The sequence below is a fragment of the Notamacropus eugenii genome, chromosome 1, assembly GCF_028372415.1.
Source record: "Notamacropus eugenii isolate mMacEug1 chromosome 1, mMacEug1.pri_v2, whole genome shotgun sequence".
Classification (NCBI taxonomy): domain Eukaryota; kingdom Metazoa; phylum Chordata; class Mammalia; order Diprotodontia; family Macropodidae; genus Notamacropus; species Notamacropus eugenii.
Genome location: NC_092872.1, coordinates 188,173,292 through 188,197,674, shown reverse-complemented (window position 1 = coordinate 188,197,674; position 24,383 = coordinate 188,173,292). Strand labels below are relative to the sequence as shown.

At 43.1% G+C, this 24,383-nt stretch overlaps 1 protein-coding gene across 1 annotated transcript; it reads right to left on the bottom strand.

Moving 5' to 3' along the window:
• Positions 1-603: 603 nt before the first annotated feature.
• On the bottom strand, positions 604-21,634 carry DUSP5 (dual specificity phosphatase 5). The gene is made up of 4 exons (XM_072622143.1): positions 21,033-21,634; positions 14,276-14,418; positions 9,772-9,991; positions 604-2,349 (listed from the first exon to the last, which is right to left on the bottom strand). Exons 1-4 carry the CDS (start codon positions 21,406-21,408, stop codon positions 1,946-1,948), a joined length of 1,143 nt encoding a protein of 380 aa, XP_072478244.1. The 5' UTR covers positions 21,409-21,634; the 3' UTR covers positions 604-1,945.
• Positions 21,635-24,383: the final 2,749 nt, after the last annotated feature.

Sequence of the window (24,383 nt, the reverse complement as noted above, 5' to 3'; positions counted from 1 at the left end):
TGGTAGAGACGTAGTACTATTAGGTGAATTGATAATTGGAGTCACTGGTCCCAAGGAGTAACATGGAAAGAGGAGGTCTTTGGCTGAGCGTTCAGGGATATGTCCTTGACCAATTGTATGACTTAGGATATATATGACACCTACAGGGTATAATATGAAGTTGACACAAGGTTGGGGTAACTAACATGTTAGACTATAGATTCAAACAGGCTGAAATCCAGTAAGATTAAATGAAATAGGGATAAATGTAAAGTCTTTCACTTGGGTCAAAAAAGAAATTAACCTCTGGTAGAGGAGATATGGATAGGACCAAAAACAAGCTAAAGTTAAAACGATTCTGAAAAACTTTCTAAAGTTCGTCCCCAACCATCAACCCTGGCTCCCACCTCTATACTTTTAAAAATCTCTCAGTTTTAACTCCAAAACATGACTCATACCAATAGTTGCCTAATAAAAATCTAGACACTACCGTATATGATATTATATTGAGGATTTACAATCCAAAGACCATTTGGGCACAAATTTCTGTGATGATGCACTCATCCCAAGCCCTATTGAAAAAACATTCTCTTTGCCACATTGCCCAGAAACACAGAAGAAAGGTTTCTTTTTTAGAACACTTTTATTTTGTACTATAAAAAACGCAACCAACAACATCTCAGTACAACAACACCTCAGCTTTCTTCACATTCATGTTATGTATTTCAGGAAATTATTGCCTCTTACCCTGGAGGAATAACTGACAGACAAGTACCATGTTTTTGGATGACACTGCAGATCTACTGAAAAAAAAAAAAAGACATCAAGCCAATAGTTTAAAGACGACCTTCAGGGTAGGGATGTTACAGAACGCACAGTACAATCCATTTGAGCAGACGGATATACACACAAGTAGGATATACACACAAATAAACACACACTAACAGGTAAGCAAACACATACACCAGACAAGCTAAACTAAGTACATCAAATTTTCAATGCTACTGACCTACAGAGCACAAGAAGGTATTGTTTTCTTTCTTTTACATTTTAAAGGAGCCGGGGGTGTGGGGAGGGTTGGCTGTTTTTGGTCTGTAGTTCAGCAGTTACCTTTTCAAATGGCAGAAGTGTCTCTAATGTTTCAGGGTATGTCAGGAGATATTCAAGTATGGCAAGAGCCATGTTGGGGAGTAGGCTCTATCTTAATTGGCCACTGGGTCTCTCTGCTCTACTCATGAATCCAGCTACTGGTCCCAGCGAAACTGACCTTCATTCTACCACAAGAGTCTATGACTATCTATCTCCATCACTTAGAAATTGGAAGCTCCGGAGAAAGTTCCTCAAGAGCCATATACCATGTTCCTGATGGTTATTTTCTTGACTATAGCTGATGATCAGCTTATGCCCTGATGTCACAGGAAACGGTTATTTAATAAGAAAAATGGAAATGAAAAATAAAGCAGGTTGGCCAAATCCAGCCAAAGTTCTGGCACTACTACCTAAGAAACTCAAGGTGAGAAATTGTGCTTCCTTCAGAGTAAATTGGCTTTTTAAAAGGTCTTCTCCCCTGGGCTGCTGCAGGTAATTATTGCCTACATACACTTAGGATGAGAAGGCAGACCATGAGGTGGTGTGAGGACTGAATGAGTCCTCTAAGGAGGAAAAGGAGGAAAAAGAGAAAGAAGTCTTCCAGCAGCCAGGAAGTTCTAGGCCTGGAAGCACAGTAGTTGGTGCACCTCACAGCACGTGAATGGCTTAGCGTCCCATGGTAACTCTCCAATGAGATCCTTTCCCCAAAGTCCTGGCTCTAGAGCAGAAACATTTCTGCTTCCCAGAACTCCTTCCCACTGTACTGACTTGAGTTTGGATGGCATCAATGAGGTCATCAGTATTGCACAGTTATGAAATGTCTGGAGTTTTAAAAATCACAGTTGCTTTCAGGGCCCCCATCTACCTCTTCCTGCCTTCAGCAGGTTGAAGATGCAGTAATAGGGCTCAGCTTCAGCTGGTGGACTGGTGAGTGGATGGGCACTGTTGTCAGCACAGAGGTAGGGAACGTGTAGCAAGAGCCTTCAAACCCTGGGCTCAGAGTCAATTCATCAGCAAAGAATGATGCAGCTGCCTCCCTCTTGCAGGAGGCAACCTGGGGGTTGGGCATGGAAGATAGTATCTCTGATTCATACTGCAGGAGCTGGCCCATGAAGCCAAAGTTGGGTGAGATCATGCTCCTCCTTTGCTTAATGTAATCAAAGGCCTCCTCTAGGCGGAATCGCTTGGTTTTCATGAGATAAGCCATACAGATGGTGGGGGAGCGAGAGATGCCAGCCTCACAGTGAACCAAGATTTTGCCTCCAGTTCGCTTGACATAGTCTAGAAAAGGAAGGGATGGAGGGTCAGTTATGATAGGAAAGCAAAAAACAAAAACATAAGTCTTATTGAGCAAAACTACTATCATAGCTTCACAGATCTATAGCTGGAAGTAACCTTCAGAGTCCACTGTAGTCCAACTCCTTCATACTGCAGATAGAGACTGGGGCCTGTGGAGGTTAGATGATTTGCGTAAGATCATACACATGGAATTTGAACACAGGTCCTGACATTAGAGGCAATGTTCTTCTAATGTACCACAGTATTAAAGGTCTTTAGATCACCATATCCCACTATTTCCTTGGTTAACCCTAGATAACATCATGACGTTATGTGCTGTGGCCTGATACTCCATCCCAGGGGTGGGGAACCTGTGGCCTTCTAGGTCCTTGGTGCAACCTTTTGACTTGATTCAAATTTTGTCTTCAGAACAAATCCTTTTATTAGGAGGATTTGTTCTGTCAAGTTTGGATTTGGTGAAAGGGGCTGCACTTGGCCCAGAGGGCCAGTTTCCCTCTCCCTACTCTAACCCTTCATAGCTAAAGGACCTTAACTTTTGCAATTAGGAGCAAATATCCCAAGACTCAGTAGACTGTCTGCTCCTTGGGACTATTTTTGCTTTTCTCTTCATAAGCTCATTGCTTGGTTAGCACAGTGCCTGGCTTTCTAAGTACTCAATAAATGCTTCTTGGTTAATTTTTTCCTTGTCTCTAGCACCTCCAGATAGCATGGTACTGAGAACATAGTAGATACATAACAAATGTTTGTGGAATCAAATGGAATGAAAACTAGGAATTCTAGACCTCATCCAAGGCCTGTGCCACAAATCAGAAAATTAGTGGCAGGATTCCCCATCAGGAGCTTGCCCTAAGTGACAAGCTGAACGCTAGGGTCTCCTTTAGAGAGTTGTTCAATATTTTAACTCCCATGAGTGGGGTATATGATAGACAAACAGAACAAGGAGGTCCTGTATTCAAACTACAAGCTCTTATCCTGAAGGATTTTGAGATAGAAGCTCCAGACTAAAAAGTTCTTATAACTTGGGGCCTGTGAACAGTTTTTTTTAAATGTTTATATTGACATAACTGGTTTTCTTTGTAATCCTATGTATGTTATTCTATGCACTTAAGAATATTATGGGAAGAGGTAGGATCTATAGCTTTCACCAGATTTGCCCAAGGGGTCCATGACAAAAACAGTAAGAACCCTATAGGCCTTGGGAAATAAAGCTATATAGAATCCAGTCCCTAACTTTTTTTTTTATTAGGATTTGAGGTAATCTAGGAGAAACCTCTTCCTCCCTCAGCTTCTCCTAGGCTTTCAGAGGGCATATATCCTTGGCTATAATAGGACAGGGGATGTCTCACTCAACTCCTCTGGGCTCCCACCAACCAAATTACAGCCCTGTCTAAGGGATGCTTCTTGGACTCAAACTGAGGATATAAATGTCTTTGACAAACTACCATTTTGTTCAACAACAGGAGTCATTGCTTTAAGGCACCATCACTGATTACCGTTATTCCGGTTCAACATTTTAAATAAATTTTTGAAGAGTGGGATGGGAAAGGCCTCATGACCTCACCCACCTCCCCAACTGCACTAAATAGCAACTAGGATTTTTTGAAGAGATTGGAGGTAGGAGGGTAATAGGGGAGGAAAAAAGGACATTTACCAAAATGAAACTCTAGAAATACATGGCCTTCCCAATTCCTTCTCTTTGAGGAAATGGTTAGTGTCACAGGGTGTTAAATATAGCTATATATACGTAAGTACCAAGGGAGACTGGGTATGTGCAGTCATTGAAGGTTTTGAAGAGAAAAAAAATCTCCAATTTTGAAAGTTTTGAAATGAGTCAGCAATGTTAAATTCAAAGATAAGACACCTGTGAGATGAGTAGGTGGAGTTTCCTGTGAAGCCAAAAGCCCCCCCTGGAGCTTTTCAGAACTTAAAGAGGTAACTGGTATAGAACTCTCTCTCTGCCCAGTAATTTTTTCTTTGGGGGATGGGAGAGGAGAGGGTGATGGTGGCAGTGTGGGTGGAATTGAGCTAGCTACCACCATCACCACTAAGGGGAGACTTAGTTTTTAGGATGCTCTAATTAAAGAATCAGTTCATATTCTTTCTTCTCTGCCTCTCCTACCAGAGATATACAATTTTAGAGCTATGAGAGAAGAAAAGTCTCACCTTGACCCTAAATGCACTTCACCTGAGGTTCAGGATCCATGGATAAATTTCAGTGGGACTCGGTGTTTTTAAAAGTATTTTTATGACTGTATTTCAACATAATTGGCTTCCTTAATAATCCTATTTATTTTATGTATTTATAAACATTATTCTGAAAAGGGGTCCACAGGATTCAGACAACCAAAGGGGAACATGACAGAAAGGTTAAGAACACCTGTTCTAGTCCAATGCCTTTATTTTATGGAGAACCAACTTGCCCAAGAATCAAGCAGCAACTTGGTAGCAGAGGCTAGACTACAAAACCAACCAAGCCTTGTAACTGGACCATGCTCCAGAAGGATCTCTTTCAAGAGAGACTACCTTACTAACTTCTATGGAGATGGACCTTATGAAAAAGACCAGTGGGTTGGGTTCTTAACTTACATCTTGCCTTTTCTAGTTATTTAATGTGTTGTGTAGGTGTGGGCAAATAACCTCTCTGGATTTCAGCTTTCTCATCTGTAAAATGAGTGGGTTGGCCTAATTTACCTCTTTCTCTTAGGGGTTTCCCACTCTTTGAGCTCTAAATTCCATCCTTCTAATACCTTGTGTATTTGCCTATCACATTACCTTTTTAAAATTTTTCATAACAAACACCATCCACCATCATAGAAAGAACTGATGGGAGTCTGAATATGGACTGAAGCACACATTTTTAACTTTATTACACATGTATAATCTATATCAAATTACTTGCCTTCAAGAAGAGGGGATAGAATTTGGAACTCAAATTTTCTTTTAAACGTGTTGATTTACAGTTTCGAGTTCCAAATTCTATCCCTCCTTCCCTCCCCTCTCCTTTCTCTGAGAGGTATGTAATCAGATGTAGGTCATTCTTGTGCAACTATGCGAAACATTTCCATAAGTCATTTTGTACAAGGCAAAAATAAAAGAAAAAAGAAAGCCAAATAGTATCTATCTTCAGTCTGTATTCAATCAATATCAATTCTTTCTCCGGAGGCAAATAGTATGCTTCATTAATCCTTTGAGATTGTATTGCTGAGAACAGCTAAGTCATTCACAGTTTTTCATCAAACAATATTGCTGTTACTATATATAATGCTCTCCTAGCTCTGTTCGCTTCATATCAGTTCATCTAAGTCTTTCCAGGTTTTTCCGAAATCATCCTGCTTGTCATTTCTTATAGTCATATAACATAGCTTGTTTAGCCATTCCCCAATGGATGGGCATTCCTTCAATTTCTGCTATAAATATTTTTCAAATAAGGTCCCTTTTTCCTTTTTTGTATATCTTTGGAATATAGAGCTAGCAGTGGTATTGCTGGATCACAGGGTGTGAAGTTTTATAGCCCTTTGGGCATAGAAACTCAAAAACAAAAATTTTAAATGAATGTTAAAAATTGTTGTTACATGTAATTTGGAAAAAATAAATAAATTTTTCACCTGGAAAAAATTAAATGCTTTCATATATAGCCTCTTATTTGACCATTATGATAACCTACTAAGATAAAAAGGGCATATATTATCATTCGCATTTTACAGAACAGGAAACTGAGGCTCAGGATCACATTGTAAAATTAGGAATAAAACCAAGATAAAAACTCAAGTCTCCTGACTCATTGTCCACCTCTCTACCAAGCTGCTTCTACCATGTGTCATTTTAAAAAAAAAAAAACCTTTCCCAATTCCAGGAAGCTCATTGTGTTTTAATTTTTTTTAATTGCCTAGTACCACTCCTGAGGAAGCCAAGGCTCAGCTGAGGCCTGGACTTCTAGTCAGTAGATCCATGGTCCTGGCCTTCTCCCAATCTAAACCACACCTGTTTAAACCAAAGGGCACCTTGTAGGTGTTTCTGACTTAAACCTCCCTTCTGGTCTTGTGCGTTGTTCCACACCCCCTTAATTAAGATGTATTAAGTCCTCCCTTCACCTGGGTAATAGCCTGGGAACCAACATGGAAAGGTTTTCCAAACACTAAGTGAGGATTTGGGCATTTGCATTCATGGATTCTCCACACACAGGCACATGAAGCCTGCAAAGAAGGGGACGGAGGTGGATTTCATTACCTCATTAAGGCGTTACCTAGAGAATTAACTAAGAGAGAAAAGGCATTCTTGGTGACTGTGAGAAAAGACTAAAGATTCCCTGAAGCAAAGCCATCATTTGGGGGTACTCCTAATAGGCCCCAAAGGAATCCACTTAGTCCAAAGTCTCAGGGATTTAATAAATGTCTCTGCAAAAGTAAGAAACTGTCCTCATCTGGTTTTTTTGCCTCTGGGAGGGTTTCCTTTGGAGTTTCTTGTTTGGCTGAAATCATCTTTGTATTTACTGCCACCACTCCATAGCTCAAAGAGTTCCATTTAATTGCTGCCTGGGCCTTGTAATTATCGCTGCTTCGAGCTGGTCCTTCCTGGACACCTGCCTTTTCCAATGTCCCCAGAAACAGATTCTTCTTAAGAAAAAAAAGTCTCCCATCAGGCAGAAGGCTCGACAGGCAAAGAAATCTGCATTATTTTCCTTTAAGTGGACATAGAGGAGGAGAAGCCAAGGGGTCCATTCCCCCACTTGACTTGAAGACTCTCATTGGCTCTAACTGAAAGAGACAGCAAAGGGTCCTAATGCCCTGGCCTCCACTGGCCAAAATGCAGCTGGTAAATCACATGCAGGCATGGCCAGCTTCACTTTTCTTCTTTATAAAACAAGAGGACTTAAGGTTCCTTCTAAATCTGGCCAAGATTCCAGGATTTCCCCTACTGCACCTACCCTCATTACGGTAGCACAAGTGTGTGACCTGTAGGATTGATGTCAGGGAGTGGGCCTCATCACTGATTCCCCGTGCACCAACAAAAGTTCCCTTTACTACCTCTCTGAGCCTCAGTTAAGACCTATTTTTCAAGTCTGAAGAGTAGCCTTTCTGCAGTACTGTACCGTGACATGGACATATAGCATTTTTTTTTAAAAAAAAAATGTATCATTTCAAAAAAGATCATAGGAGAAGGACTTAAGGTTCTTCTGTGCTAAATGCCACACTAACTTCAAATTTGTTGATACAGGCATACCTTGTATCATTGAAGTTTGATTTATGGTGCTTCAGATACTAGGTTTTGTTTTGTTTTTTAAACCAAACGGAAGGTTTGTGGCAACCCTGCATCAAGAAAGTCTGTCAGTGCCATTTTTCCAACAGTGTAGGCTCACGTTGTATCTATGTCGCATTTTAGTAATTCTCACAAAATTTCAAATGTTTTTATTATTATTATATCTGTTACAGTAATCTGTCAGTGCTCTTTAATATTACTATTTTAATTGTTTTGGGGTACCATGAACCTCGCCCATATAAGACATCAAACGTGATAAATGTTGTACGTGTTCTACCAGCTGGCCATTCCCCAGGCCTCTCTATTCCAAGACTCACAACAATCTTGAAATAGGTCAACTAACAATCCTACCATAGCCTCTTAAGGGGTCAAGTGAAAGAAAATGTCAGTCAGTGTAGCACACTTCACTAGTCTTTCTTTTCTTGGAGGGGGCAAGGCAAGGCAATTGGGGGTAAGTGAACTGCAGTCTTATTTTAAGAAACTGTCACAGCCACCTCAACCTTTAGCAAAAACCACCCTGTTCAGTCAGCAGCCATCAACACTGAGGCTAGACTCAGACACAAGCAAAAAGATTATGGCTCACAGAAGGCTCATGTGACATTAGCATTTTTTAAGCAATAAAATATTTTGTAATCAAAGTATGTATGTTGGTTTTTAGACAATACTACTGCATACTTAATAGACTACAATATAAACACAACTTTTATATGCACTGGGAAACCAGAAATTCATTTATTGCTATGTTAGCTCTACTGTAGTGGTCTGGAACCAAAACTGAAATATCTCTGAGGTATACCTGTACACCAGAGCAAGTTCAATTCCCCCTCACCTCCTCAAGAGCTACTTGCCAAAGAATCATGGGATCTAAGTCATCAGTGCTCAGTGCTGCGTGCAACAAGTTCCCAGTCACTCCTTTCTTACACAAATATTCCCAATTTACAATTAGGGAACAACTTGTGGCATATGATTGTGATGAAATACTATTATACTACTATAATAAATGATGAAGATATTTTCAGAAAAATCTGGGTAGACTTACATGAACTGATGTGATGTAAAGTAAGCAGAACCAAGAGAACATTGTACATAATAACAGCAATATTGACAATTTTGAAAGACCTGGTGAAAAATGCTCTCAACCTCCATTAGAACTGATGGAGTCTGAATGCAGATCGAAACATATTTTGACTTTATTTTTCTTAGATTTTTCTGTCTGTGTTTCCTTTCACAACATGACTAATATGGAAATGTTTTGCATGACAGTGCATGTATAAACCTTTATCAAATTGCTTGCCTTTTCAAAGAGGGGAAAGTGAGGGAGGAAAAGAGATTGTAATTCTCATAACTTAAAAAAGCTTCAAAATAGTTTTTTACATATAATTGGAAAATATATTCACCTAATTACATAGAAGTCCAGTTAGGATGCTTTGCTTGGTCCTTTCCTCCCACCAGCCCCATAGTAAATGGTAAATAACGTTTTTGGCTCTCCTCTTAGCCAGATCAAGAAGTGAGTAGCACTATTACATGATATTAATCCATTTGTCTCAAAAATTAAAGCTTTTATGCACTGGGCTTACTTTGCATGCAGTTCGGATAGAACTGACCTGGTAGTAGAAGATGGGCCTTTGTTTGTTCTGTGGCATACATAATCTGAATCAGGACAAGGTGGGGAAGTGGGAGATGGCACTGTATCACATTGATGTGACCTCACTATAGCCACTGTATTAACAATAAAAGATTCTAAAGAGAGAAAATGAAAAACTAAAAGCATCTGACCTCTGCTTTTTCAGCAGTCTCTTTGTTGGACCCTGTGTCTTTTTGCAGTGGAATCTTTTCCCTTCACTTAAAAAACAAAAAAGAACAAAAACCCCTAAAAAACAGGGAGATGGGATTTCAAGGCAGAAGGGAACTTATGGACAAGTCCATCGCCCTCATTTTAAAGATGAGGATGGGTATGAGCTTTCCTGAGGTCTCATAAGACAACAATGAGCAGACCCAGGACTCTAGGGCCTTTGACTCCAAATCTAACATTCTGACTACCATACCACTTACCACACTGACATATCATGAACTTCAGAGCCCCCACCCCAACCTCTCCCCCCATACTTCTTAGGCTTCTCTAAAACAAAGAAGAGTAGTTGAACCTACCAATAAAGTCTATTGCTTCCTGAAAATGAGAGCTGATGTCTGCTGTGTGATTATCTTCCACCGGGATCCACTTGTAGTCAAACTGAGAGGTGCAGGAATCAGAACTTTTCCTGGAAACATTGAGTAGGGCAGTGATGTGCAGATTGGCAAGGAACTCACACTTTGAAGCATGATAAGCACTGCCAAGGTAGAGGAATGGTAGAATTTCAACTGGGCCACCCTGCAATACACATAAGAAGGAAAAAAGGGAAATCAAGAAATATGTTATTATCTTATCCTTCCGGGGGAAGGTGAAAAAACACCCAACCACCTAACTTATTTTTATCTCCAAGCCATATCCAATAGTTGATTTTCTGGTAGAAACAAGAGTTGAGTGGTACAGCTCAGTCATGCTGATGTGGGTGTTGCCTCCATATTGAATAACTCCCCATCCTAGTATTATTGGCCTGTGACTCATCATGATGGCAAAACCCACGCAGCCAAGGTTTTCATTTTCCTGTCCCCATTTGGAGATGGAAGTCCCAACTGTCCCTCTGGAGTAGCCAGTATCTCCTGTGATGCTATATGGTGCACTGGATTAAGAGCCAGAGGATCTGGGTCCAAATTCTTCGTTCTCCCCCTTACTTTCTGTGCAACCTTTACTTCTGAGGCCTCAGCTTCCTCATCTTTAAAATAAATGGAGCCTCCCTTCTAGCACTAAACCTAAGATTCTACGATACTGATTTACTGAAAAGTCTGAAGAGGTAGGAAAAAAACACCAAAGCAAATGTGACAAATTTTAAATGAACTGTTTAGACAAGAATGATCTCTCAGATTCCTCCAAGCTCTAACAGTCTAGAATTCTAAGAAGCCATCTTAAGGGGTTTTTAAAAAGGTAAATGGCTCACCTCCTAAAAATAGATAAAATACAAATACCAATTCTCTCTCTATCACCCACCTTCCCTGACCTATCTGAGGAGAAGAGGAGAAATCTAAGCATCGATCTGGCATTTCCAATAAGCTCAATGTACATGCCACATTGTTAGAATGTAAAAATTAGTTTCAGAATTAGAGACCATCTAATCCAACCCCCTATAAACTAATGGAAAATCAACTAAATTGATTTGTTAAGTACCTACTACATGCTAAGCACCAGGGATACAAAAGGAGGCAAGACAGTTTTTGCTCAGGAAGCAGAAACAATTACCAAAAAAATAAAGATAACCATTTAATGAAACCTAATAAAAGTCTTGTCAAGAGATAAATTGCATAAAACTTTAAAGACCACTCATCAAGTCAAAACCAAAAACAGAATGGTAAAAATAATGTGACTTGAGTTACTTACTTTGGGCTACTACTAGACTGACTGTAAGCTCCCCTGAAGGTAAGGTCCAAGAAGTCTTGGTTCATCTTTGCATCCCCCCTTCAATGACTAGTACAGGGCTCTCTCTGCATATAGTGAGTGTTGAGTTAAATTTATTGAACTGGATACAAAAAATGTTCAATAATAGTATAAGCAGTGACCTGCTATCAGGGAGCCCCTTTCTTAGATTTGGAAGTGAACCAGGCTGGAGGACACAGCAGTTTTGTTTGCACTCAGCCTCCCCTCCCCCTCCTCTCCACCATAGCCTAGTGTTACTCCTAATCTTTCCATTTCCTGTCCTGGCAGAGAGCAAAAGAGCATAATGGAAAGGCTGAATAAGTTGCCAGGCCCATGCTGGAAGGGAGGGAAGGATGGTGGTGAGAAGCAGCTGGAAGTTCCTGAAATACACGCAGGTACAAAGCTTCCTTCTAAACCCAAACCCAGTGAAGGGGGAGGAGAAGCCTACTGTTAAGAAAATGGTCCATGTCCCAGAGACTGATGGCTCAAATCCAGATGTTTCATCAAGTAATTCTGAACAAGTCACCTGTTTCCATTTCCCTCCAACCACTTGTACTGGAGGGAAAGGTGATAAAGAAACCAAAAGTAGAGAAACATTGATCTTGTTTCACCTTTAAAATGGGGTAATACCCCCTTGATCATATCAAAGATGTTGTGAATCAAAAAGATGGGGGGTGGGGAGGAAGGTATATGAAAGTGCTAACTTAACTGTCAAACACTTGAAGTGTGAGCTTATTTATTATGGTCTTATCCCTCTTAAGACAGCATCTATACAAGAGAAAGACAGCTGACCTTGCACACATTCTGGTTCTTATCCTTCCTCAGGCCCCTGCACAGCAAATTGCACTGATTCCCGGGGATCAGTTCTGTGTGTGTGTTCATCCTTCACTGCCAAAGAAGACCATGCCATCAGAGAAATGATGACATGACTTGCACTTGACTTTCTTTTGAGTGAGGGAGGGCTGTGCAGGTCACCAGCCTCACTTCTCTTCCAGAGCCATATGAATCCAGTGACCAGATATTCATCAGGATGACTAGAGATGACCCAGGATGAGGCAATTGGGGTAAGTGACTTGCCCAAGGTCACACAGCTAGTGAGTGTCAAGTGACTGAGGTGAGATTTGAACTCAGGTCCTCCTGACTCCTGCACTGGTGCTCTATCCACTGCATCACCTAGCTGCCCTGGGGATCAGTTACCCAAAGGTGAGTGGGTGGGTGAGGGTAGCCATGGAACATAGCATGAATAAGAGGAATTTTGAATGTTAAGATCTTTGACCATTATTGTTGATGTTTTAATAACTGATATTTCAATAGAACTAATTTACTTGGTAACCCTATGTATTTTTATGCACTTAAAATTATTCTGTGAGCCCATGGCACACAGATTTGGATTCTAAGCCTTCCCATCAACTAATTGTATAACCAACAATTCTTTTCTCTATTCTCTGTATCTGTTTCCCCATGAGTACAGATTATAAAATCTCCCTCGCAGTCCTAAGCAGTATTGATGTGTTCCAAGGTCTTGAGATCTTGCCCATTCATTTCCTTTAGAGCTGAGCCAAAATGCTACTGAAATCAAATGGACTCTTCTTTCCCCTCCTGAATCTCTCATTCACAGCAGAACTTATCTTGGGAGGAATGAGGCAATCTCATCTCAAAGAGCCTCCAAAGCCCCAAAGTTTACCATAATCTTGCCCTGACAGTGCCAAGGGATTTCCCCAGCGCATCCCCAAGAGTCTGGACCGCCCACTGGGGTTTCACAACCTAATGATGCTTGTTTCTCTTTCACTTGTTAAGAAACAAAAACAAAACAAAACCCTAAAAAAACAGACCAAAAAAAAAACCCCAAAAAACACAATTAATTTAGGTTAAATGCCTCTTACAAGCTGTGTCCAGGAAGCACCTGCTTGGGGGTCAGCTAATCAGACCATACAGACTCAGCAGAACTGTTCTTTTTAATCTAGCCCAAAACTAATGGGGATCATTGACCAGAAAGTCATAGAAGAATTATCACTCAGCATTTCCTAGAAGCATATTCCCAGGAGCATTAGAAAATGCCATTGCTGACTCCCATTCATTGTATAAAGGGAGCTTGGATACCAGGCTGCATCTTTAAATATACATTCCATGGATTCCAGCTAAATTCAAGTCCACTAATACTTGATACGTTCCTGGCTTTACTAAAAGCTTTAAGAGACCTTTCCTCCTCCAGTGCCATGAAGCATCATCCCCAGCTCTGACACTGAATATTGTAGGACACTGGGTAGGTTCCTTGACTTCTCTGGCTGTCTATCTGTAAGAAAATAGTTCTTCACTTTCCCTGTTTCATATAGTACTTTACAAAGCATTTATAATGAACATCCTGTCAAGGTAGGCAGGAAACTATCATTGTCCCTGTTTTACAGCTGAGAACAAAATCTCAAAAACACTAAATTGACTTTCCCAAAGTTACAGATAGTTCAGTGGTAGAGGACTTGAAGCCAGATTCTTGGATTTGTTCTCACTGCCCCCTGTGATTCTTTCACATACTGAAGACCTGAGAGTTCTTTCAAGAAAACAAATTTTCTAGATACCTCCTTTACAATCCCATACAAGGGTAGCGTCCTTGTTTATCTTCTGGTCGCCTTTATTTCAGTAGAAAATTATAGAACGTGATGAGCAGAAAGCCAAGAGGAACCTGGTTAGGCATTCACAAGAGATTTTTTTGTTCCAGTTAAAAATACCAACATGACAGGGCTTGATGGTTATTAGTGTCGGTGGTTTGCGGAAATTGCTGAACATGAATAAATAAGAAAGAAGGTAAATGCAGGACCCATTAAAAGCCAGCTCACAAAACTGAGGAAAAATTAAAACCGACCTGCAAGCTTCTCTGAACCTCAACAATCCAGCTAATAATAGGCTATCTTCCACTTCCCCTTTTCTCCAGAAATTGTCAGCTCCCCATGGCTAGTTTACTCCACTTTGCTTGCTAGCTGGACTCAAGCCCACCAGCACAGCAACAGCCACAAAGACTTGGGGCACGGCATCTTCCTACTCAGAGCTGCCTATAAGCATCACTGTTCAGTTTCAAGAACAGGATGTAGATGAGGATGTGGGGTGCAGGATGAAGACAGGAAGGTTGGGGACAAGTTCCCCTAAACATACCTGATCATAAGCAGGTTTTCGGCTCATGTTCTGTTTCTCACTGTGACTGATGAGGTTTCTCTCTGTTTCAGTTTTGTCTTGTGAAATAGGCTTTACATCCACACAACACTCAGGATATTGTGAATAAAATGTCTCATATCCTCCTACAAAAAAAAAAAATTGTGGCAGAAGTCAGCAGGGAATTCTCATTCCACCAGAAAACGATGGCTAACAAAGAAAGGTTCAGAATATTGGTCTAGGAATCCTGAATAATTCAAATTCCTGGTTGATACTGAATTTTCATTAGGGATTTTTTTTTCCAATCAAAACGATCCAATGGCAGCATTTGGTTAAAAAAAAAAAGTTATCAACAGAAATGGCCTTTCAAATAAAAATGATTTTCAAGGGAAATGATGAACTCATCCCAATCTTACCAGAAACAGATACCAAACTTCTATTGAAAACTAGGAATAATCCCTCCCTTCCAAAAATAGATGCTAATTCTACACCATTCTTCCAACATAAACATATGGCAATATTGAAAAGAATGGGACTTTGTCAAGGAGGCAAGGGGTGAATGGATTTCTTCTGTCAGTCCATTCATAAGATTTTCAGGGACGTATTGAAACATCCCCAATTCACGAGGGATGCAAACTCTGAATTAATGAAGTGCCAATTAAGCTTCTTGTCTGACATACTCTGCCAGAGCTAAGAGCAATGCTGATAGGTCCTCCCTACACTTCTAAAGAGCATGAATTCCATTAATTATCTCAGGAACCAAATTTCAGCAGTTGTTAATTTATTTCATTTAGGAATTTCTAGCTAGCTTCAAAGAGGTATAGAAATTCAGATCTGTCCACAAACACCTTTCTCCTTAGGAACCGCCCATCATTTCCCCTATATTTTTAATTCTGAGAAATGTATACTCAATCTAATGCTGCTGACAGATTCCTCTAAAATTTTTATTCTGTGAAATCCTGTAAAATGTAAGCTCCTTGAGAGTAGAATGTCTAGCACACGGTAGGTATTTTTAAAATACACTATCTGAATTGTACCGAAATACTTGTGAGGGGTGGGAGGGTTGGAGAGGAAAGCAGTTAGGAATAAATTTATAAACAGGCAATCCCTGAATAGTAATATAGGGCAATTTTACAAGTGCAGTTTCATTATAATGTAGAAAAGATGCTAGTACCCCTGTTTGACCAGACCCCTTCCATCCTAATCCCCACCAATATGCATTTATAAATAAGCCAGCAGTTTTGGTATCCTTCAAATAATTTTAAATGCAAATTCATGACTTTTAATTTAAAAATGGTACTATTAAAACACAAAAACCTTTCCAAGCATCTTACTTGAGCTAATAGCTGCTTAGGAAGCAATTACTAATGAGTTAGGATTAGAAGAATGGGAGCTAGATGCAAATAAATTTGGCCCTTTTAGACCACATACAACTGGAATGATTTAGTCAATTAAGCCATGGCACCAAAATTTTGTGAATGAAATTTTTTGCAGTCATTTTAGTGGGTAAAGCAGGCTGCCAAAATAAGGAGATTATACCTGCAGAATACATTCAGTTTACAAATATTAACATGCATGTCTCATTTGATTCCTATAACCTTGTAGTACAAATACTGGTATTCTCATTTTTAGGGAAAAAACTGAGGGTCACTCAGAGAAGTTAAGAGATTTGGCCCAAAGTCATGTGACTAAGTCAGTGGTAGAGGTGGGCTCTTCTGAGTCTAGGCCAAGTCTAAGATTCTTTCTCTTACCCTGTACTGAAAAACCTCGTTGACAGCAAAAAAACTGGAACCAAGATGGATGCTCATAGACTGGGAAATGGATGAACAAAGTGGTCACAGTCACAGTGATTAATGATAAAGAGTTCAAAGACATTTATTTGGGGATACCTATAACAGGAAATTCCTTGCCCTGCCTCTCCTTCCTCAACCCGTTCATTCCAAGCAAAAGAGGATAAAGTCAAAGAATACTAAACATATACAATGGCCATAGCACAATGTAAAGAAAAAACACTAAATGCCACTACAAGTTAAATCAAGTCAATTTTGACCCCACCATCAGTTCTATTGGCTTTCATGGCAGAGGGCTGGGGGAGAAAATTTTTGAAAATGACAGTTTAAGCAGCTAAGGTAGTATATAGCTAGATATAGCACCAAGACCTAGAGTCAGGAAGACCCCAAGTTCCAAATGCACCCTCACTAGCTATATGATCTTGGGCCTGCCAAAGTTTCTTCATCTAAAAATTGGGGTAATAATAGCACCTACCTCCAAGGACTTTTCGAAGGATAAAAAGATTTGCACTATATAAATGCTAGGATTTTAAAAACTCATCAATACATCTTTTAAATACCACTTTGAGTAATTATTCTCACAAATCCTTTCCTTTTACTGCCTAACTTTAAAGCCCTTCAACTCTTATAAAATCCATTTCTGGGGTTTCTCATTCATAGAATTTAGATCCTAATTCAGGGTCTCTAATTAACAGCAAAAGATTTTGAAAGAATCACATCCTGATTCCTTGTTCTCTTAGCTAGGGCTCTAGACTTTTTCTCGTTACTTGCAGCAGTTAAATGGTTAATGGATTACAAGCAAATCTTCAGCATCTAGAGGCTGGCTGCAGTCAATTCCTAGAATGAGTCATTTTGTCATCATAGCTTCCTCTAGCTATCTCACACTCCCCTCCCCCCTTTCTTTGAGCACTAACACCCAAATCTCCCTTGTGGCCAACTTCAGCAAATGCCATATTGCTCATCTTCTGACCAGGTTCCTGGGCCTCATCATGATGACCAGAAGGCACATGGATGTTTGTTGCTTGTCTGACTCTTGCAACAAGCATAGCCCCGGAGAGCACAATCCCACTACCTCCTGTTCACCGGTTCCCTAGGATCCACTCCTAAAGCATGGTATTTACAGATTCCTCTAAAAAGACATTTCTGTGCATAAGTAAGGAATTCCATCTTTGTGGAACTCTACATTGGTACTCATAAAATGGAGACTAGGTCTTCTCTAAGGTCTCCCCCCCTCCTGCTGTGACAATTTTATAATTTGATGAAAAGTGCTAAACAATTAAAATATGGCTTGGGATTTGGGCTTTAGGATTAGAACAGCCCAAGACAGAAGATTTTAAAAGTGTCAGTCTTCTGTTTCAGCTCCCAAACCATCCCACCTCATTGATTTGAGTTGGCTGGAGAGATGGGGATGTGGGCAGATACAGGCTGACTGTAAAAAAATACTCTAGGCAGATAAAGTGGCAGATAAAAATGTGGACTAGTCCCAGGGAGCTGGGGTCAACAATTTAATTTGCAAGCATCTACTATTTGAAGAATGTACAGCTGGGTGCTAGATGGGGTGAGGGCGTCAAGAGATATTGGTTGTTAACTGCCCTCAAGAAGTTTACTGTCTAGGTAGGGTCCAACAATTGTTGGGGGTATGTGGTATCTCATTTTCACCAAACCCCACCTTTGAGGGTAAAGTGACAATGAACATTCATTCCCCAACCTGCATGAAACTGACTGAATCCATTCTTCTGGTCATTTTCAGATCAAGTCTTTCTATCACATACTGACATTACTTGCCCTCCAGATACATGCACTTATACGGCATGTCCAATAAGTCTTAGTGCAGTTCTAAACTTTAACGTTGGGATGCTCTACATATTGGGAGCAAGGAAGGCTTTAATACTTAGGTTCATAGGTTAGTAGAATTAAAGCTAGAAGGGGCTTTAAAGAGACCATGTAGGCCAATCATCCCCTTCCCTTTTCATAGGAGACAAGATTAGTTAGTTAAATGACTTGCCCAGGATCATAGCTAGGATTTGTCTGTGGGAGGATTGTAACGAAGGTCTACCAGACTCCAAATCTAGCACTCTATCCACTGTACCACAGAAACTTGCTCAAGAACACATGCCTATGGAAAGCAGTATGGTATCCTGGAAAGGTCTTTGACCTGGGAAATAAATCCTCGATGAGTCCTAGCCTGGAAAGGACTTATAGGACCTGTCTTTGGAGCTGAAAGGAAAACTTAGAAATCATTTACTCTCATCCCCAGATTTTACAGAGAATGGATTCAGAGAACAACAATGCATACCTAAATATCAATTCACCTGAATCTCAGTTTGTTGGTGTTCAATCACATCTGACTCTTCGTGATTACATGGGGTCTTCTGGACAAAGAAACTGTAGTGCTTTGCCATTTCTTTCTCCAGTTCATTTTACAGATGAGGGAAGTGAGGCAAACCGGTTAAATGACTTGCCCAAGGTCACACAGCTGATTTGTGTCCAAGTCCAATTTTGAACTAAGGTCTTTCTGACTTTAGGGCTTGCATTCTACCCACTGTGCCACCTAGTTATCCTGAGCCTTAGTCATTCCTCTATAAAATGAGAATGTAGAACTAGGCAAGTATGAGGTACTTTCAGTCCTAAAATTCTATAATTTTAAAAACAGCAAAATGAGGACTAACTTCTATAGAAGGCTAGTCTAGTCCCAGTCTCTTTTTGAGGTCCCCAGCAGCCCCTTTATACGTCCCTTGCTTCGTCTTTATAGAGATCTATGCAGAGGTTTTAGGCCCCTTCTGAAAGTACACTTCCTACAATCTGGGAAAAAGGTGGGACAGCGAGCATTTTTCCTTTTTAAGTTTGAGATGCTACCTGATTAAAACTTACAGTTCCTGAACTTTTGCTCGATGTCTTCTCTTAAATGTCATTTTACTAAATCATAAGCCAAAAAAGTTGTTTCCCTCCGATCACAATGACTTCAAACTGTTTCCTGTACTGAGTCAGCATTGCTTGCTTGGAAGGGGCTGTGGGAAGGAGAGGTAGGGTAAGGAGTTTCCTGGTACACATCTTTAAAACCTTCTGGAACAGCCAGAAATATGTACAGTACTTAACTCAGCCCTAGAACAGAAGGCAGAGAAACCACATTAGGAAGAAAAGGAAATCTGTGGTGCCACTTGTGAAACCTCTGCCTCGCTGGGGAACAGGTCTAATTTCCTCCAGCCCTCCCTGGGACTTTTGCAAACACCTTTTGTCTCTTCAGTTGGGTCTCTCTCCGGATCTCAGAGATATTCAGCCTTTCCTTCTAAGTATCTAGGTAGGGTGATCAAGGGCCTACACACTGAGTGACAGGGCTCCAACTGGGGGTGAAGGGGAAGGGGACACAGGCAAAATCATAGCTGAAAATTCCAAGGACTAAGACAATAGGGAAAGGGGCCTGATTTAGAACCATATTTGGATCTGCAAGGAACCAACTCCACACTAGAACTGGATATTTGGGGGGCTTGGCATTGTTCGTCTTGCACTCTAATTCTGCAAAGAACCTGTGTGCATCTCCTCTCCCCAGTAGACCTGTAAACTGTTGGGGAGGAGGGTGAAGCAGGGAAGGAAGGGCTCTTATCATATACTCCGTTTATTGAGTTGAAGGAGGGGCTGAAATATGCATGATTCAAAGGATGAATGTAGCTCCTGAGGGGGGGAAGTGGGGAGGAAGGGAGAGGAGGTTTAGAATGAGTAAGTCCTAGCAGCAAGGGAAAACCAAACAAGGTCCCCAGTACCTCAACTCAGCAACCTCCCTGGTCTGCCTTCTTTAATGCCCCTTTGAGATTAGTTATGGTCAAAGCACCTCCAGTAACCCCCTCCCCACCCCAGGTGAGCCTCTGAAGGCTCTCTTCTGTGACCCATACAAACGTTACTTCTTAAGTCTTCTCCAGAACACTTTTTGGACCGCAGCATGGGGTTTGGTGGCAATGATTAATCAGGTTGGGAGTGGGCTTTCTTGGAGGAGAGGTTGAGAAAGATGAAAAAAAGAGGTTAAGAAAGAAAAGACAGGATAAGAGGAAAGGGATCCAGGGAGGCTGAGGGGAGAGAAAGAAAAAAATTAAAGTCAGGAACAGGATCCCAATAGAGACCCAGAGAATGCGGGGCAGCACCGGAGAACGAACGCTGTCTCTTCTCTGAACGTTCGTAAGGATGAGGCTAGGCGGAAGCGCCACGTTCCCCGGGGTGTCAGGACAAGCTAATCTCGGCCTATCTACATCTCAGAGGGGTGCCGACCCCCTTTTCCTCCCGCAGAGATCCCAACCTGCCCCAGCTCCCCAGGCGGGAGGAGGGAGCGCTGGGGGGCACTGGGGACAGCAGAGGGTGGGCACCGGGCGGGAGGAGGGAGCGCTGGCGGGCATTGGAGACAGCAGAGGGTGGGCACCGGGCGGGAGGAGGGAGCGCTGGGGGGCACTGGGGACAGCAGAGGGTGGGCACCGGGCGGGAGGAGGGAGCGCTGGCGGGCATTGGAGACAGCAGAGGGTGGGCACCGGGCGGGAGGAGGGAGTGCTGGGGGGCATTGGGGACAGCAGAGGGTGGGCATGCTTCCTAGCTTTCAGATTTCCCCAGATGCTTCCCACTATCGATCCTCTCTCGGCCAGCCTCAGGGCTCCTCGATACGGGCCCAGCCGGCCAGAGTACGGCTGCGCTTTCGAAGAAACCGAGGTGGAAGCTAGCAGCCCCGAGAGCCCCGGCGTGCGTTGGCAAAGCGCCTTGGTCGCGGGCCCCCGAGCTCTGCCAGCCCATTTCGCAGGGCGCCCTCCCTCCAGCCCAAGCCCCTTCAGCTATTAAAAACAACCGAAGAGACGGCGGTGGGAAAGCACACGTCCACGACGGAACCGCGCCCGCCGGGGGCTCCTGCTCCATTCCCCCGGCCCGCTTGGCGCCCTCCACCCGCGCCCCACGGGCACCGGGCCCCCCCAGGTGGGAAGGCGCGGGGCGGTCCTCACCTTTGAGAAAGCAGACCCTGGGGCCGGCCGGGAGGCTGGCCAGCAGCGTGCCCAGCACCAGGTGCGCCGTGCTCTCCTTCCGCAGCTTCTGCCAGTGCCGGGTGCCCTGGTCCAGGACGACCACGGTGGCCGCGCCGGCGCCGTCCTCCTGCAGCAGCCGCGCCCGGGCCGCCTCGTCGGGCACCACGAAGCGCAGCGGCACGGCGCCGCCCCGGGCCCGCCGGAGCACCACCGAGTTGAGGTTGACGTTGAGCGAGCCCCGCACGCTGGAGGCGGAGAAGGCGAGATAGGGCCGGCAGTCCAGCACGACGCAGCGGGCCGGCTCCCGGCGCAGCAGCTTCCGGAGCTGCCGGCCGTCGAGCGAGGCGACCTTCATCCCGCTGCCCCGCAGTGGCTCCGGGCCACTCGGACGGCTGGGGCGGCAGGTGGCAATGGCCAGGGTGCGCAGCCGGCGGGAGGGGAGGCCCGGGGCGGCGAGGAGCGGGCTGCCGAGGCTGCCGCCTGCGGATCGGCCTCCCGCCCGGGCTCTACGGAGCTCCACTTCGCAGGTGACCGCGACTCGTTTCCCCCAAAGCCGGGGATTCCTTCTGTTTTATGTGAATGGAGCGCCGGGCCCTGACGCTTCTGACCATATAAGGCGAATGACGTGACGCTCGGTGCCCAAACATGGGCATCCCCGCCCCCTTCTCCCCAAGGACACGCCCCCTGGGAGGGGCGAAAACCCAGTGAAACTAACAGTGGGGCGGGGGAGATTCCCCTCCTCCCCCGGTGAGCGGAACGCGTGGGGCTGGGAAGTGGGAGAGAAGGGGCGGGGGTGGGGGGCAGGGGGGCCACCAGCCTTAGTCAGATTGAAAAATAGGAAGTTGAAAAGGACTCTAAAATTCTCCCTCTCGTTCCGCCGCGGTGGAGTCACCCAAGCATCAGCCCGGTCCGTCAGCGGGGTTTCGAGATCGAAGAGCCAGCAGTGACCCATTCGAGAGGGAAGGGGAGGAGGGGAGGAAGGAGGAGGAGGGGCCAGAAGAAAAGAGGTCCCTTTTTACCCTGGATTGGGGAGGGTGTCAGATTATTGTCAATGACTGTGTTCAGATTCCCCAAAGATTCGTTTTGCGTAAATAAACAAAAAGATCCTCCCCGCCCCCTTTTCATGACTCTTTTTTTCCTGAATGCTGGGAAACCCTCTTTCCAGATCATCCTCCATCCCCACCTCCATCCCTCTCCGCATCAGTGAGCTACCCGAGCAGCCATCTAGCTTGGGAGCAGGCTAGTAGGATCCGTGCTCTCCACCAGTAATCACATTCTCGCCTATTTCTCCGAAATCCTTCCTCCCCACAGGTCTGGGAGGCAGGGAGTGCAAATGCTGTCTCCATGTTACAAATGAGAAAGCTGAGACTGCCTCCTAGAATCTCCCCTTGCTCTTTATTTGCCTTTCTTTTACGTACTTCTTTCATTCTACTGAGTATTATCAAATGAGCACTTCACCAACCTTAAACCCAAGATAAATAGAAAGTTGTATTGCCCACTGTCAGGGCAGCTTGTCTTTGATAGGGACTAGGAAAGAGCCCTAGGTTTGGAATCAAAGACTTGGATTTGAGACCTAGCACTTATCACCTAGAAGTACCTATAACTTATAATGTTATCTATAAATTGCGTGACCTTCGGTAAGCAGCTCATTCTTTGGGACTCGTTCTTCTCATCTATAAAAGGAGGAGAGAGATTAGATGATCTCCAACGTCCTTCATCCTATAACATTTTATAGCTGTACATGTCATCTCTAAGGGCAGGGACTACGTTTCATAGCTCTGGGTGAGCCACCCATGGCCATAGAGCTGAAAAACAGGAACTGTCTAAACTCAGTTCAGGTCCAATGAATCCACAGTTGAATGTTCTTTTCCCTTGCAGTCAATCACCGTCCCATTTCTACATCCATCCACAAATAAAACCCCTAATGAGGGCCTGCTGTTGCTCACTGTTTGACCTTTTCCTGTCAAGATTTATTCTTCTTAGAAGTTATTCATGGCAGCGAATGTTTAATCGGAGGCCATCCCCTGCCCCACTCCTAAGATCTTTTCCGGACCATCTTCCTGACTCTAGCCATCAGCCAAACAGTGCTCGGATGATAAAAATGAGTTTTCATCTTAGCCTTAATAGAAATACCACTTGGTCTCTTGCCCTTACTAAAAGAAGTCCCGAGCCTCTGAAGATATGCCTTCTTTGTTATTAACAGGAGGTCATGGGACCCTTACCAAACATAATTAGGAAGGAAAAATAATCATATTACAAAGCTGAACACAAGCAAATCCATTATTAGACAGTTTCCAATACACTTCTGGTCTGACGAATGACTTCTTTTGTAAAAGCCGGATATAGTGGAAATGGCACTGAACTAGCCAGAAGCCAGGAGATTTGGGATCTAGCCCTACCCCTTTTGTGACTGGGAGCAGGCAATTTCATTTTCAGTCTTTGGGTTTCAGTGTTCTCATCTTTAAAAGTTGAGCTACATCTTTAAGGCCCCTTCCGGCTCTAAAATTCTATAATCTAGACTAGTCCCCCAGGACAGGATGTCTTACATTTATTTTACATCCTGCTCTTCGGGTACCTAGTATTGGGCTTTAGAATTGGAAGAACCCTAGGCTATTGAATGAAGTAATCACCCACCCCAGGGCTGGGTTAGGTGCTTGGTCACTCATTTCAGCACAAACACTGCTCAAGGCTAGGGAAAGAATCTGGGAGGCAGGTGGGACAGAAGAGAGCCTGGGAAAGAGATAGCTTGGCTAAGGATCATTTTTTAAAGACCAAAGACTCTCAACTGTGAGATAATCACCTACGCCAGGGCTGGGTTTGGTGCTTTGATACACATTTCAGCCCCAACCCTGCCAAAGGCTAGGTGGTGACTCTGGGAGGCTGGTGGGTGGGATGAGAAGGGGAAAGACAGAGATAGCTCTGGCAATGAATCATTTTTTTTTAAAGACCACAGACTCACAATTACATCTATTACCTCGTTCTGCCCTTTTATCACTTCTTTTCCCCTGGAAAGCCTCCATAGTCATTTAACTTTGGTGGGAATATTTCCTGGGAGAGAACACATATCCACACTTGTTAGACTGGCCGTATGTCCCAGGACATGTCTAAACACAATAGGTGCTAAATAAATGTGTAGGTGCTGTCATTATTTCTATTTACAGTACAGGAAACAAAGGCAAACAAGTTAAGTGATTTGTCTGATTACAGCTAAGTAAGTGAAGTCAAATTTGGACAGAGGCTTATCTGACTCCAGGTCTGTTGTACTATCCTAGCTGCTCACGACAAAGTTTACTTGTGGTAAGGTGACCCCATTGAAAGGATTCATTTCCT

What these genes read in the sequence shown, in the direction of transcription:
- DUSP5 (XM_072622143.1), bottom strand. Translation starts at nt 21,408, where the DNA reads ATGAAGGTCGCCTCGCTCGACGGCCGGCAGCTCCGGAAGCTGCTGCGC. An exon ending in GAAAACCTGCTTATGATCAG is followed by an intron (nt 9,992 to 14,275) that starts GTATGTTTAGGG and finishes TGTGTATTGCAG; the next exon opens with GGTGGCCCAGTTGAAATTCT. An exon ending in GGAAGCAATAGACTTTATTG is followed by an intron (nt 2,350 to 9,771) that starts GTAGGTTCAACT and finishes TTCCTTTTCTAG; the next exon opens with ACTATGTCAAGCGAACTGGA.